General features: G+C 38.5%; 1 protein-coding gene across 4 annotated transcripts in view; it reads left to right on the top strand.

Moving 5' to 3' along the window:
- DNAH5 (dynein axonemal heavy chain 5) overlaps positions 1 to 16,152 on the top strand; it is a 273,570-nt gene extending 257,418 nt beyond the window's left edge. For all 4 annotated transcript variants that reach the window (XM_067730386.1, XM_067730387.1, XM_067730385.1 and 1 more), the window contains 5 exons: positions 246 to 461; positions 2,164 to 2,376; positions 4,775 to 4,927; positions 5,346 to 5,577; positions 14,285 to 16,152. In XM_067730386.1, coding sequence (XP_067586487.1) covers positions 246 to 461; positions 2,164 to 2,376; positions 4,775 to 4,927; positions 5,346 to 5,577; positions 14,285 to 14,436 — 966 coding nt within the window. In that variant the 3' untranslated portion in view covers positions 14,437 to 16,152. The remainder of the gene's footprint in view (positions 1 to 245; positions 462 to 2,163; positions 2,377 to 4,774; positions 4,928 to 5,345; positions 5,578 to 14,284) is intronic.
- Positions 16,153 to 17,230: the final 1,078 nt, after the last annotated feature.

Raw genomic sequence — 17,230 nt, 5'->3', positions numbered from 1 at the left:
TAGTGTCTTTTTGATTGAATTTGCTTGAAGTGCAGATATTAAAGAACCATGAGCCTATTATGTTAATTGTGTTTCAAGACAACTTTTGATTCTTCCCTGGAGAAATTGTTGAGGTTGCAGCCTGCCATGAATAAGACATATCATGCAAATGCTTATCCTAATAAAAACGTGCTTATTTGCTAAGACAGTGTAATTTAACTGGTACTTGTGTCAGCAGCTCTGTGCTTACGGTCTGTGTTGTTCAGAGCTTGCCCACCCACGACAGCCCTGAGGTGTTCTGGCTGCACCCCAATGCCGACATCACCTACCAGAGCAAGCTGGCCAAGGACGTGCTGGACACCATTCTGGGCATCCAGCCCAAGGATAGCTCTGGTGGAGGGGATGAGACCCGAGAGGCGGTGGTGGCCCGGCTGGCTGATGACATGCTAGAGAAGCTGCCCCCAGACTATGGTCCATTTGAAGTGAGTTGATGGCATCCTGACAAAGCGTCAGCTGTGGATGTGTCTGGTTGGTTGGGGGAGTGAGGACGAAGGGAGGAGGACAAAAAATAATTTTTCTGAAATTAAAAAAAATCAATTTAAAAAACTTGCTTCTTGAAGAACCAGAAAAAGAAGTGTTTGAATTTATAAATGTAATCATCTCAAACGAGAAATAATAAAGAAACCTGATGAGAACGTTAATCTTCATGATTAAATTACAAGTGTGGACCGATGGGTTAGGATTGCTTTTCTAAAATGTTCCCTGGAGGCACTGCACATTGTCACTTGTTCAGAGGAAAAAAAATGTATTCTTAGAGTAAAGCTTTGATTATTTAGAAAAATGTTGTGTAATTCAGGCCTTCTTAATTTCAGGGAGTCTATAGTTATATCGTTAACTCCCCAGCTTCTTCATCTCATGGGTTTGGAAAAATTGATTTGTCTTTTTAATACGCAAGTAACTTCTAAGCAAAATTGATGATTGTGAAAGTTAATTTTTTTTGACATTCTAGCAATTATTGTGAAAAGGTTTACCCTGATAACATGTTTAAGTCTTTGAGAAAAGCAAAAGTAAGTGGCTTACTTTCCATGCAGTATTTTTTTTTTTTTTGGCTGTACCCCACGGCATGCGGGATCTTAGTTCCCCAGCCAGGGATTGAACCCATGCCCTCTGCAGTGGAAGCACTGAGTCTTAACCACTGGACCACCAGGGAAGTCCCATCCATGTAGTCTTAAGAGATGACCTGGACTAACCTTGTGACATTTTTGTCACAAGACCACTGTGTTTCTTTATATATTGCCCTTTCCACCTGGTTTTCAGAAGGAAGTCTGCAGCATTTTATTACTTGAGCATCCTATTATTTTCCATGAAGCAGGCCATTTTGGGTGCTAGTACTGCAGTCTGAACTCAAGGAACTGTCACCAAGGGACTCATTTCCCTTGGAAGAATCTCTGATCACTTGCTCGGAAAAAATCAATACTGCTACCAGCTTTCGTAAGCACCTTTCATTATAGTATCAGGAAAGCGGTCATTCATGTCTAACAGTGGTTGAAATATTTATAAAACAATGAAAATGCCTTAAAATATAATAATAATTACATAAATAAACATGGTAAGTATGGGGTTTAAAAGAGACACCTTCCTTTTGCTAAATTTGCTTAGGATAAAGCAACTCAACGTGGCATGATATCTGATCCACAAAAGACTCTGAATAAATACTTGAAAGAGAGAAATGAATGGGTGGGTGGATGGATAGATGCTTTGATGGAAAAAACAGAAAGCTTTTAAAACAGAAGTCTCGGTTTTTGAGGCAGCCTTAAGAATTGTTGTGTATGTGTACACATCTGCTTGTGTGTGTCCATGTGTGTGTTCGCAAGTCTTGGAGTGGCAGTCGTGAATATTTCCCAATAAGTGCAGTTGCTGTTTGGAAGGCTACATGTTTGTGGACATGGATTGTATATTCTGTGAATTTATGGAGGCCTGTCTTCTCCCACATAGGATGAAAAATTAGCTGGTCATTTAACAGACGTTTCTTCTTTATTTCTTCTTTGTTTTCTCGCAGTAAAAAAAAAAAGCTTACTGTTTATGGAACTGTAAAATTTGGGGCCCTTTCAGAAGCCCTAGGGTACCAGTTACATAACGTTAGTAGCTGTCTACTTTTTCACGTGCTGGGTGTCTCCACGGCAGGTAAAGGAGAGGCTGCAAAAGATGGGGCCATTCCAGCCGATGAACATTTTCCTCAGGCAGGAGATAGATAGAATGCAAAGGGTACTCACCCTAGTCCGAAGCACCCTGACTGAGCTAAAACTTGCCATTGATGGTACCATCATCATGAGTGAAAATCTACAAGACGCACTGAATTGCATGTTCGATGCCAGAATTCCTGCTCGGTGGAAAAAAGTACGTTTAGCTCAGCTCTTATTCTGCCTAATCACTTTATTGTTGTGAATAGTTGTAATTGGCCAGTGAAAAGCACATAAGAATAATGTACTTAAGAGTGTTCTTTTGCTTAGGGACTAATCTCCTTAGAGCCCTGTAGTTTTGGATTGTGGGTAAGGAAGGAAATAATTTAGCATCTCCCACATCTCAGGTTCTCTGCTAGGCAATTTATATGCACTGTTTCATTTCAATCTTGCAATTTATTACCCTTAGTTTACAGATGAGGAACTTGAGGTTGGAGGGGGGGTGTTAAATCTTTTCCCAGATCACACACCTTGGAAGTCTAAGAATCAGAATGTAAACCCAAGCTCATGGATTTCAAAGCTCGTGATGTTAGTCTTATAGAAGGGAATGTTCCTAGACACACGCAGGTATCAAAAGTCACACCAAAGAGACACATTTTTCCTTGCTTCGTCTGTAAATATGTGAGTATGTATCTCTCAAGATAACAAGATAATAATTTAACAGTATGCTTATTATGTATTGTTAATTGTGCTAAATGAAAGGTGTGGGTTTTTTAAATTTTATTGAAGTATCATTGGTTTGTAATGTGTTAATTTGTGCTGCACAGCAGAGTGACTCAGTTATACATATATATTCTGTTTCATATTCTTTTCCACTATGGTTTATCACAATCTATTGAATATAGTTCCCTGTGCTATACAGTAGGACCTGTTGTTTATCCATTCTACATATAACAGTTTGTATGATAGATGTGGTTTTAAGAAATTTTTTTTTTACTTGGAAGAGTAAAATGAGTACCTGAGTGTCTCTGTAGAGGTGTTTGCCGATCATGGCTCTGAAGATGTTGAGGGTCCAGGGGAAGGACTTGCGAGGCAGGAGGGTGGGGTTATCCGGGGAGGGCAACTTATAGAGACGATATTGGGTCCTGGGGTGACTGGAACCTTCTGGAGGATACTCAGGTAAATGGGATGGTGAGACAGGATGGGGTTAGAACTGAGAGTCTCTCAGAAGAGATCCACTTAGTGCTGAGACTCTGATATCTCACCCAGGGCTTTGGCAGATCCCAAGGCAGTGGGTCCCAAAGGCAGTATATGGTAACTGGGGAGTGTTCTACTGTCTTCTCCATCTTATTTGGTGAACCACCATCCATCCCTCCAGTCACGCAGTCTAGAAACTCAGAATCAGCTTTGACCAGACTCCTTTCTCTCCTCACCTTCAAAAAATTCATTGCCAAGGCCAGAGGCACTCTTCTCATTGCCAATGACACAGGAAGAACCTCTGCGGTCACTGGCCCTTGCAGGCTCCTTTTCCACTAAACAGCTCGCCCAGCTTGGTCAGCACCTGCAGGCTCTGTAACAGGGATCCTTGCCTGGAGACATCCCCTTATTAATGAGTCCCTGTGCCCTCAGATCCAATGTCATATAAACACACCTCTTTCAGTTAACACATCTATAAAGATGTGCTAGAATGAGTTACCTCATTTTTAAATTAAAATCATTTTATACAGGTTTTTATTCTACTTATTATCAGTCTTTGGGAATCTCACTGTCTCTTGAAAAATAGGCATATCAATTCTTAAGATATTTGAAATTCAAGTAGTTTATCTATCCAGGTTGATCACTACATTTATTCACACATAAAATATTGCAGTTACAGTAAAATGTTATAAAATATGATTTGGAGATCCCTTCTAGTGTGGCTGCTGATAACGTTACTGACATTTCCATGCCAATTGTAGTAATAGGAGTTCCACATGTGAATTCAGGCAGAACGTTACAGGCAATGAATGCAATTAATTTGTGGTAAAGAGACCTGTGTTTCCATTTCTACCCCTCCCTCAGAGGAAATAAAAGTGCAGTCTAAGGGACAAAAACTTCAGAGAATAACTGTTGTTTGCCTCATAAAAAATGATAAGTGGAAAAAGGCTTCTATGATTTATCATTCACAAAATATATTTTAAAGTGCTGATAAGGCCATGAGCACATTTATATAAATAGAAATCTTATTTTATAATGTATCTACTGAAAATGTAGCCTAAGGAAAAATAGTTGAAACCTGTTAAATTTAATTCAATTAATTGCTTTATGGCAAAATTGGTCATGACTATATTTGTATGTGGAAGGAGATTCTACTGAAAACAGATGTCTTGAACAGTGTGCTGAACTGGATTGACCTGAAATCCATGTGATGACTAGCTGATTCTATCATATATCATTAAGGAGGAAGAATAATTTGAAAACTTAAATGTCAGAACCCATGGAAAATTTATGTCTTAGGGACTTCTAAATTCTAAGAGTGTAATTGTTATTTCACCACTGTTTTCTTCTGTGAACGTAGCCAGTTACACGGCAGAATTAAACCTATATTAATGCATGGTTTAATGTATGCATTTCAGGAATCTTGGGTTTCAAGTACGTTGGGTTTCTGGTTTACTGAGCTTATTGAAAGAAACTGCCAGTTTACCTCTTGGGTTTTCAATGACCGGCCCCACTGCTTCTGGATGACAGGCTTTTTTAACCCCCAAGGATTTTTAACTGCAATGCGACAGGTAGTAGCTCTGATTTTCACTTGTGTTATTATAATTTTCCTCTACCAGGCTTTCTTCTTTCATTATGGTTTTAAAGAGTAGAATAAGACAGAGAATGAATGTCTCTTTTTGACAGCAGCAGTTACTTTGTCCTGAACATAAATCCCACTTGTTCTCAGGCTGCTAGCTGGGATTTCAAAATATTTGTTATTGTTATATTTGATTTGATTTTCTATTTCTTTTAAAGTACAAGGGGTTAAATTAGGACATGGGTATTGCTTATAAGAGAATCTTTTAAAACTCTTTAAATACTATCCTACCTTCTTTGAATCTGGATAATTTGGGGCTACACTGTCATCACGATAATGCTCTTTATATGAAGACAAACCTCTAGTTGCTGATTTCATTCATCCTTTGCTTTTGCTCTTGCCCTGAGTAGGAAATAACTCGGGCCAATGAAGGTTGGGCTCTGGACAATATGGTGCTCTGCAACGAAGTCACCAAGTGGATGAAGGATGACATTTCTGCCCCTCCCACAGAGGGCATCTACGTCTACGGCTTGTATCTTGAAGGTGCTGGCTGGGACAAGAGGAACATGAAACTCATCGAGTCCAAACCGAAAGTGCTCTTCGAGTTAATGCCTGTGATAAGAATTTATGCCGAAAACAACAGTAAGTTGTCTTGTGCATTGAGGGATGGTTGGTATTATTAGGTTGGATGATGTTATAAACACAGGATATCGTCATTTCTGTTATCATGGGATAAGGATTATACTATGTTATCAAGTGGCCTCACATTCACACCTGTGTTTAATGAGTACTGACTGACTGCTGAACTCTTTCTTGAGGCTCCTGGGAGGCAATGGTTCTAGATAGTTCTTGCCTATCTAATAAAGTAGATAAAGTAGCATCAGCTAATGAGATAAGAAACAGGTGTTTGGAATAGTAAATAAGTGGTGAGAAAGGAGGGTGAGATAACAGTGGGATGAAATAGTTAGGGGCTGGATCTTAGGGGCAGTTGGGCCTGGATGGGCTTGGAAGGATAGATGGGGCTTGGATGATGAGGTAAGTAGTGGAAAGAAGGCTTTCCAGGCAGGACTGCACAGGGCTACGGGAGGTGGTGTCTCCACCAGCTTGGAGATTTAAGCCAGGTTGTGAAATCCAGTTTGAATTCAGGGACATTCAACTTAATCCAGTAGCTAAGGGTAAAACGCTGGGTTCACATATCAGCCTATGAATGTGATAACACTTCTATAAAACACACATGTCAAAGAAGAATATTTTGACAAAGTTATCAAAGCTCTGTTTGACAAGGCTAAAAACACCTAAACTATTTCCCATTGTTGGCTTGATGTTTTCTAGAGGTTTTTGATGTTGCATTGCACTCAGCTAACATCTCCTCAGCAGTAACCACCGTTCACCATATGAGGAGATTCCCTGTTCTTTTTATTTTTTAAAAAAATTATTTATTTTCCTTTTTAAATAAAAATTGCATATATTTAAGGTGTGTAACATGATGATTTGATATACATATACATAGTGAGATGATCACTATTAAGCCATAAACTCAAGAGGTAGCCAGGATAGTGGCTCCCAAGGAAGTACTAATTTTACAACAGAAGCACAAAAGATTTTTCTTTAAACAAGCAAGGGATAAAACAATCTCTCTTTAAAAGAGAGATTTTAGTACCTCCATCCTTTAGATAAGTACTACATTTGTAAATATATGTCAAGGGAAGAGAGTGTATAAACTTTGAGTATTTTTTAGGCGAATATTGATGTTTGCTGCATGACTAATTATACCAGCCACAAGCTTACCTGCAAGAGTACAGAGAGACAGAAAGATAATTATGAATCAGATCACACCCACAAGGGACTCACAGTCTGGTGAGGGAGCCTGATAAGTAAATAAATAATTTAAGTAGAATTTGACACATGTTATGATGGAGATGCTGTCAGGATGGTCAGGGAATCTAGAAGTAGAACATAACTAGGCCTGGGAGGTCGATGGGGACTGCTTCTGAGATGACTTTTGGAGGATAAGGGTGAGCATGAGAGGGCATTAGCATTAGACTTTCCTTGGCAGAGGGAAAGAGCTTTGGCTCACTGGGTCATCCATTTAATATTTATCTGGTGTCGACCATCTGACACACACTACTGTGTTGCTGGGGATGCAACAATGAGAAAAGGCCAAGCAGAATCCCCATTTGCAAGGAGCTCAGTCTCAAAGAGGGAAGGTAGCTGAAAAAAGAAGCAAATATAGTCAATCCTTGTTACGCAAGGATTCTGTGTGATTTTGCCTACACTCTAAAATTTATCTGTGACCCCAGTGTCACTGCTTGTGGCACTTTCGTGGTCTTTCATGGACATGTACAAAGCAGTGAAACATTGAGTTTCCTGACATGAGTGTTCCTAGTTGAGGTTGAACAAGCCTGTGCTCTACTTCTTGTTTCAGCTCAGACCGTAAACAAGTGTCCTTTCCATGGTCTATTTTGTGCTATGTTTTTCACATTTTTCTACTTTTCATTGTTGAAAATGGCCCCAGTGTGCAGTGCTGAAGTGTTGTCTAGTGTCCCTGAGAGCAAGAAGGCGGTGATGTGCCTTATGGAGAAAACATGTGTGTTAGACATGCTCTGATCAGGCATGAGTCATAGTGCTGTTGACCTTGAGTTCAATGTGAATGAATCAACAGTGTATATTAATAAGGTGACTTCAAACAGAAACACACATAGAACAAGGTTACGTATTGATGGGCTGATGGAAATGCTGTGACAAGAGGCTTGCAGGAACCTGACCCTGTATTTCCCCGAGCAGCCATCGGTAATTCAGACTCCGTGAGATTTTAGATTCATAAGTCCCAGGAATAACGAGGATCAAGTGTAAATGAACATACCACATTCAGATAGGTCTTGTTTCTGTAAAGAACACATACACACGGTGTGTCAGGGAGTGAGAGAATTCAGGGGTTCAGGGAAGGCTTTGCTGAGGAGAGAACATTGAACATTGGACTAGTATCCATGGGGCAAAGGCAAGAGTGCAGAGGCAAGAGGTAGCAACGAATGTGCTGTGTTTGAGGAACAGAAAGACGGTGTGTGAAGGAAGGGGAGCCCATGAGGAGAGCTGAGCATCAGAAGAGAGACGTAGGGTACTCAGTATGCCTCCTGGTACAGGGTGTCGCTCATTATGCCCTCGCTGCATCTGAAATTATCCATGTGTCTGCCTGGGCTTCAGCAAACACACTGCCTGTGGCTTCATGTTCATTAATCCTTACGGTCATGTGACGTCCCAGGACAGTGATTGTTTTCTAGAAATAATAATCAATTATGGTCATGTGAAGTCCCAGGACAGTGATTATTTTCTAGAAATAATAATCAAATGTTCTTTCAGCCAAAAGTAATATTTTAGAAATTTTGTTGCATCTAGTCAACATCGTTGGAAAAATGTTGCCCTTATAAAGTGAAAGAAAAATCTTTCTCACATTCAGTTAGGTGTTACTTTATTTCTTGTGACTAAATTGTAAAAATCCATTGCCACATGACCTTGAACATCTCAGCAGCGTAGTAATAAAGCAATAAGTTTATAATACAGGCAGTCCTTTATGAGTTAAGAATACGTTGGTATGGAAGGACTGTACTTACGCTGCTGGGCTTTAGTCTGTGGTGATGCTCGTTAGCTGTAGGGTTAGGGAGGAAATAAAAATAAGCAAAGGAAAAAGTGACTCACTAATTTCAAAGTACTAAGAAAAAAGTAAAGGAAAACTGTAATTCTTTATTCTTTTTTTGGCTTCAGTAGAAGTTGGTGGAAACTTTTTGCCAAATAGCTTTGTGGTTGAAGAGGTGTTTTGTTTGTGATAGAAAACTAACATTCCATTACTCTTTTCCTACTGTAAATCTAATTTTCAGTCCATTTGGATGACTAAATAGGGCTCTAATTGAGCTAAAGAGGTTTAACATCATTAATGGCTAGAGGACGCTCCAAAAGTGTAGTGTTTTAAAATTAAAATTCTTGTAATGGATTGTTTTTTATGTTAATAGGAAGGGCAATTTCAGTTTAAATAATTCACCATTGAATTTTACATATAGGACTGGTTTATTTGTTTTTAAAAGGAAGTCTAGATATTTATTTCAAAGCTAAAAATTGAGTTTATCAATATATCAAAATTGAGCTCTATATTGAGCTATATCCCCAAAAGTTTGTTTTATTTATATTTCTTGTCACGGGAGAGTCACCCAAATAGTACTAAATACTCCAAGAGAATAAAGCCACCCGTACCCACTCTAGATCCTCTGTTCTCAAAGGAAGTTGAAAAGAGGCAGCTACAGGAAATATGTGTCTCCTATAGAGAGAGAGTGATGCTTCTAATAACTTCGGTGCTGAAGCCCATGTGAAGGGAAAGCAGTGGTTAGAATTTTGGGGGAACAAAGCAAGACTTACATGTATCTCTGGTCACTAAGTAAGATGTGAAGAATCTCAGGGTCCCTGCAGCTAATGAGACTATTTCCTGCTAGAGGAACAGTGTTTCTAAGAACGCCCTAGGACCCACCCTGATCCAACACCGTGCTGTTGTGGGCCTGGAGTAGGAATAGCCCCGCACAGCGACCCGGAGCTGGAGACCTCCTAACTCCTGAGCCCCGCAACGTTTAATCCACTTTCAGTTTGTAAACCTGAACTCTGTTAAAGTCACGGGGAACCTGAGACTGGGCAATTTGTTTTAGTGAAAAGGTAAGTGTATATGTGCATGTGCGTGTGTGTGTGTGTGTGTGTGTGTGTGTGTGTGTGTACAGGGAGCGAGGGGAGAAATCTAACACATCTTGGGCATCTACTGCATTGCAAGCATTATACTATGCTAGGCATTCACATATATTAACTTATTTAGTCTTTACAACAACTCTGTAAGATGTATCATGACGATTTTGCAGATGGGAAAATGAAGGTTTAGAGATATTACATAATTTGCCTGTGATTCCTGGCTACTAAAACTGCTATCAGAATCACATTTGTCTGTTGTGGGATGAATGCAGGTCTCTGGGAATTCTTGTGGTAGTGTTCTACTTAAGACTGCATTTAGGGATGAAGCTTGAAAATAAAGGCTTAATTGGAAATGAGGACAGTTTCCTTGCATTTTGAAGTCATGTATTAATATTTCTCAGGTACCTGGTGAAGTAGACAGAGTAAAGCCCTCTGCGCTATGCAGATGAGAGCTGTCACCCGCTGTGGCTCCTCTCCCCATGCTGAAGGTCACCTCCTTGCCCCATAGGGGGGCACATGTCCTCAGGTAAAAGGCAGTGAGCCAGGAGCCTGGATATTTGGGGTGCTTTCATGGCTTTATCACCTTAGCAGTTAGTCATGTAGCTTTGGAGGAGTCTCAGCTATGCCACAAGTTGAAGTCAGATATCTAGTTATCTCTGGTCCACATTTACATATTTCTGCAAAGATATGGAGACACATACGCATAGTACGTCACACTATTGCTGAGATTAAGAGCTTAGGCTCTGGATCCATTCTGGCCAGGTTTGACTCATCACCTACAGCTCTGCAACCTTGGATAAGTAACTCACCTCCTTATGTTCTTCCAGTTTTCTCATCTGTAAAATGGATTTAATCATGGTACCCCTCTCATTGGGTTGTTGAGAGAATTAAACTGACAATGTCCAGCACATAATTAGCATACAATAGATAACAATAAAAAATTTATTATTATTAATATGATAACTCTCATGCTTGTTGAAGGATTAAAAGAAATAACACATGGAAGAGTGCACTGTTTAATAACCTAAATGTTATTAGCAAAAGAGGGACTAAATAAAGGAATGACATAAGGAATCTCTATGTAACTTGGTTATTCTGGATATTAGAAGGAATATATGATGCAATGATATACTTACATTTGGATGAAAAATGTAGGCTAGAGAGGGAAGTTATTGAGCTAGAAAATGAAATTTCCTCAAGGCGTTTTATTAAAACCTTTAGCATACTAAAGCACATAGCTCGCCGGTTTAGATACCCTCTTCTCTCTTCTCCTTCTGGAGCCCCAAGGCTTTAAACATATTTAGCTAATTTGTTCTACCTACTTAGCATGTTTATTTTTGTCTTCAAAGTTATTTGTCTAACCAGAGGTAACGGTTTCAAATCATCTCTTTATGTGCTTGTTTAGCATCTGTCAGCACTTTTGCCATGAAATTATATTTTCAGTGGTTTCTAATCCTGCTGCAGAAGGTTGCTGCATGCTGTGACTTGGTGTGGGCTCCTTCCCTTCTGAAGCAATTAAAAATAAATAAAATTGGATAAATATTTCAGAGAATTGCTTTTTTTTTTAACTGCTTCTTGAAAAGAATGCTATTTTTTCCAATTCTATTTTTCTTTTGGGATTAAAACCCAAGTAATCGAATACTTCCCAAGGTGCAGTTATAATTATCACTTGATTCAAATGTAAAACTCCAAGGGCTTACATCAAGATTTATTAAATGATTGTTGGTCAAGTGTGCATCAAGAAGAACGATTAGTTAAATATTTGTTATATGTTCAGGTCTTAGGATTAAAGGGTTTAAATATATCAGTGTAGTTAGCATTAACTGCACTCCTCAAATTCACTGTCATTCATTTATTTAATCAGATTTTTTTGTATGTTTGCCTAATTATTATCATTAATGACATTCTCATGGTAATTAAAAATTAGCATCTAGACTTAAAATTAGGTGTTACATTAATTTAGATGGTTTCTAATAATTAATTTCATGGGATTAAGCAAATACATAATTTTAAAGTACTGTAAAATATCTGTGACTTTGTTTTATTTATTTTTTAATTTTTTCAGATCATCCTTATTATATCTTTTACTAAAGTTTTAAAGTATTTTCTATACAGATCACTTGGTTAATTCCCTGATACTTTATGGTTTTGTCAAAATTAAAAAACTGTATCCTATTTTTTTTTTTTTTTTTTTTTTTTTGCGGTACGCGGGCCTCTCACTGTTGTGGCCTCTCCAGTTGCGGAGCACAGGCTTCGGACATGCAGGCTCAGCGGCCATGGCTCACGGGCCCAGCCGCTCCGCGGCGTGTGGGATCTTCCCGGACCGGGGCACGAACCCGTGTCCCCTGCCTCGGCAGGCAGACTCTCAACCACTGCGCCACCAGGGAAGCCCTGTATCCTATTTTTTATTAAAACTTTTAGTTGGCAGTTGCCAGCACAGGTTGATCTTGAATCCAGCAAGATCCTTACTAGTTGGTGAAGATTCTTAATTGTTCTAAAAGTTTGTTGATTTTGTTTTTCTATTATGATAGTTGATTCTCTGCTCTTCTAATTCTTACCAATTTTATTTATTTTTCTCTTCTTAATGTTCTTGATCAAAATTGTTTCTGAGCCTCAAGAAAATCCATGTAAAATTTCTCTAAGTATATTATATGCTATAAAATTTAATATAACCTTTACTAAGTTTAGGAAGTTCCTTTTTATTCCTGGTTTGCTCAGAATTTTTAATTATAAATTGTACTGAACTTTATTAAATGATTTTTTCTACATTGAGATAATCATATCTCCTATCTTAGTTGTGTAATGTGGTGAATTACATGGGTAGATTTTCTGACATTTAGCCATCTTTGTTTTGTATATTTAAATTTTTTTCTTTATTTTTTAAAAATTAAATTTATTTATTATACAGCAGGTTCTTATTAGTTATCTATTTTATACATATTAGTGTATATATGTCATGACTATGTTTTAGAACAGCATTTCTCAACCTTTGTATTATTGACATTTTGGGTCCAGATAACTCTTGTTGTGAGGGGCTGTCTTGTGCATTTTAGGATGTTAGCCGCATTCCTGGCCTCGACCTACTTGTTGCCAGTAGCACCTTCCCAGTTGTGATAACTAAAAATGTCTCTAGATATTGGCAAATGTCCCCTGCTAAAAATCACACCTGGTTAAGAATTACAGTTTTAGATTATTTTATATTGAAACTTTTGTATAATATTATCATATTCAAATGTTTAACTTCTTCCAATAAAATTAATTAAATTTAGTGGAGGTATAAAAACACATGGCACAGTAGGCTGAAGGTTTTCTTGGGTCAAAAAATGAGACTTTAATTTCTGATAGTGCCTTACTTTTTTGATGTGTTAGGAAAAGCTAAATTATTGAGTAAGTTAGTTTGGGGAAATAAATTCAGTATCATTAATATATTAATATTGCATTTTGAAAGTTACATGTTTGTTACACTAATTCACCAAAGCAAAGTTATCCTCTTAGTTAAGTATGTTTTCATCTCAATAATTATGTGAGGGTCATTTATAATATTGGCCTTCCAGAGAAGTACACGGATGAGTGCAGACACAACTTTCGTCCTGAAATAATTTATAGTCTGGGAGAGAAGAGGAAATAATATACTGCTTCCCGAGATGGGTGTTACAAGATGTGCAGATAAACTACTGTAGGTAGAGTGGATTTAACCAGAAGCAGGTGAAGCTTAAACTCTAAGGCTGCTCAGTGCAGAGGCTCCTTCCAAAGCTTAATTTTATATTTGCAAATTGTACTTTTTTCTTAAAAGAAGCCCCTCCCCCAAACTGTGTAAGTTTGAGGCCCCGCAAGACCTGCATCAGTCCTCAATATGGGGATGCCAAGGCTGGACAGAATGCGTAAAAGAAGACCTTTGAAGAAGGGGCACACAGATTGTCTTTCACTGCATATGTGATTTTGGAGACTTCATCTGTTCATGTACTCCAAAAAGGTAGATTGAGTCTTAGAGAGCTGAACGGTGGCATGGTTCTCTGCTTCCCTGCCGTTTTTATGTCTCTACGCACATGGAGAACTCACAACACCTGGTAGGGGTAGGGAACATTCTCTGTCCTGTGATTTCAAATGTGGTTTGGACTATGGCACAGAGGGTTGAAGATGGGATTTTGCAAAAATAATAGTGAAATAATAGTGAGCATTGGTGCTGGATGTCTGATTAAAAGACAAAGGCAAGTCACAAGGGAAATATAGAGAAGGTGTGTGGGCACAAGATTTGGTGGGGAAGAAGTACAGGGGACAGGGTGGAGGAGGGGTGTTGAATTGACAGGTGGAAAGGAGAGGGAGGGAGCAATGGGGGGTTCACGGTCATGTCACATGGGCAGGGGTTAATGTCAAGGACATGTGACAGGGGGTGAGTGGGGTAAATGTGAGGACGTCTGGGTGTCTTGTCACACGCACTGGAAACCTGTGGTAGCCTCTGCTTCGCATCTAGGGATTATCTGACGTCAGGAAGAATTTCCCTCATTCTTCTAAACCCATCTCTCTTTGGAATGACCTTCAGAGTGCACAAAGTTGGCTCTGCGTTCTGTTTGGGCTTGGGGCTGCTTAAATTAGAAATTCACCAAGGTTTTTTTTATGAATTTTTTTGTAGCTGTAAGAGACCCTCGGTTGTACTCCTGTCCCATCTACAAGAAGCCAGTCCGAACAGATCTGAACTACATCGCTGCTGTGGACCTCAGGACGGCCCAGGCCCCCGAACACTGGGTGCTCCGTGGGGTCGCCCTTCTCTGTGATGTCAAGTAACATGGGGCATGTCTCTCACCCAATAAATGCAGGATCTGAAGTATCATAACCTTTTTCTTCTGTGTGGACAGTGTGTAAATCAGGTTGGTAATGCAGTGAGAGCTGTATCAGTGTTCCCTATTCTAGCTGAATGCTTGATTACATTTAGCCTGTTTCATCGTTCATGACCAATCATTGTGTTTTTGTGAAAAGTTATTTGGTGATTTAAAAGTAAAATTTACAACTTTCTAATGAAGTGCGGCCCTCAAATCCACAATAATACATTTTCTTCTTCAACTCCAAGGACTGACTAGGCTAAACAGATGGTATTTCCCTTGAAGGGATTATTCTTCTGTTAATGTGGTGGTTCTAGTGACAGCCCAATTCTCTAAGGTATCATGACAAGTTTGTGCTGATTCTGCTTCTGTTGCCTTTTGCATTTAGGTCAGGTAAGAGATTTGTCTTCATGGCTCAAGTAGCCAATTAAATAGACCTTTTAAAAAAATGGAAGGAAATAGAAGGGTGGGTTAAGGCTGTGAATAGATGAATAGACAATTCAGGTAATCCTACAGGATAAACATTTAGAATAGCATTCAACCCCACTGATAGTTATTAATGAGATACTAACTGATATTTGTTAGAATTAAAAAATTAAAGCTAAAGTGAATCGTGGTGAGGTCTTTGTAAAAGTGATACACTCACAGACTCCTTGAGCAATGTAAATTGACCCATCCTTTTTGTAAAATGATTAAATAACTAAGCACAGAAAGAATCATAAAAACATTCCATGCTTTGATCCTTATTTTCTCTCCTGGAAATCTACACCCAGGAAACAATTTAAAAGACTGAAGAAATATATATATATATATATATATATATATATATATATATATATATATATATATATATATATATACACACATACATATATATAAATGTATTTAATAGCATAAAAAATACCCTAAAAGTTCAAAAATAAGTCTATCTTAAGGAAATTAGAAGTATTTGGCAATCATGAAAAACAATAGTGAAGATTTCATAACACAGAAATGGTGAGCACATACTGTTAATTGAAAGACATAGTTAACAAAATATCAAGTACACTGTGATTATAAGTGTAAAATGTATCTGGTGTGGGCAAAAATTAGAAAATAACATGGAAAATAAAAACAGGTATGATCCAATGGTAGAGTTTTCAGTTGACTTGAACAAATGTAATGATTGGAAGAAAAAAGTAGAGAAAGGATAAAAGTCATAGATAGTGGGTGGGAACTTCACATAAGTTTTTATTAATTAGGAAAATACTACCTAAGGAACTTTACACATATTTTTATTTTAAATTATGATTATAAATTATAAAATTGTTTCATCTATAACCTGTTGACTAGGAAATTTGGTCACTGTTAACTTAGAATTGCAGCATAGAATTGGGTAACTTCAGATCTGTGTATCTTCATGCTTCCAATGATAAAAAGTTTTTTTTATAGGGAGGAAGGGTTACAAGGAGACCAGTGTGGGTCCCTCTCACTAGGATTTGCTCTGTGACAAGTATCATTTTATGCTAAGTATGATGAGAATTAGGCCTGAGTGGTTCATGTGATACCTACCCATCCTGGACAGTGCTATTTTCATTTGAGTAGCTTCTTTTGGTCTGAATTAATATATCAGTTGATTTGTGTGAATTCCTGTAAAACAATCATTTTATTTTGAAGAATATATAATGAAAATGTAAAAATAATGCAGATTAATAAAAAGTTGTTAATGAATGTCTGAATTGTAATTTCTATTTATGAACAAGGGGGTGAGTGCCATTGAGTAACCAGAAATAAGCTTCCAAAACTGGCTTTTATAATCAAATAACTTGAAAATGTATAATTTATATAATTTTGTGATATACTCCATAGGTATATGTGTATGAGTTTTGGAGACCCAAAGTAGAAAAGAACACCATGAAAACAGCTAGAAATTTTTAGGAACTAATTCAGCAAGGGTCATCACTAAAGCGTGGAGATGCCAGTGAGGCCCCTTCCTGCTTCACCTCCACTCCCTACTCCCCAGCTCCCACCCATTGAAGGGTGCTCAGCATCCTACTGAGTCAGGGGATCAAGGGAAGACCAATTGACTGAATTTTCCAGTTGATGGAGAGAGTCCCTGACCACCTTGGATGTGGAGAAAACTACAGTGAGGGTCCCGTTGCCATAGCAGGGTGATAGAGCCATCTTTTTCATCTGTCTCAATACTGATTTATTAAAGATATTTATTTTGCACCTCTTGTGTGTCAGGCACTCTGGTGCCCTGGTGGAATGATGGTGGGAAAAAAATTGTCACAGTCTCTGATTTCATTCACATAAGAGGACGAGACACAGAAAATAAGCAGTTATTCAGGCAGGTAATTTTATATGATCTCAGTTTATGACTGGATAGCCTGACATGTGTGAGCGATACATAGAAAAAGATATAGGGCTTCCCTGGTGGCGCAGTGGTTGAGAGTCCGCCTGCCGATGCAGGGGACTACGGGTTCGTGCCCCGGTACGGGAAGATCCCACATACCGCGGAGCGGCTGGTCCCGTGAGCCATGGCCGCTGAGCCTGCGCGTCCGGAACCTGTTCTCCACAACGGGAGAGGCCACAACAGTGAGAGACCCTCATACCGCAAAAAAAAAAAAAAAAAAAAAATTAAGGTAATTGAAATTATTAGACTGAGTTATGTATAGATTTATAGATTTGTTTTATCTTATTGCAGCGTTTGTGGAGGAATATATATTTTAATTGACTATTTTCCCCAGCTTTGTTGAAGTTTAATTGCCAATTAAAAA

The sequence above is a fragment of the Pseudorca crassidens genome, chromosome 3, assembly GCF_039906515.1.
Source record: "Pseudorca crassidens isolate mPseCra1 chromosome 3, mPseCra1.hap1, whole genome shotgun sequence".
Classification (NCBI taxonomy): Eukaryota; Metazoa; Chordata; class Mammalia; order Artiodactyla; family Delphinidae; genus Pseudorca; species Pseudorca crassidens.
This window is presented reverse-complemented; position numbering and strand designations above follow the sequence as displayed.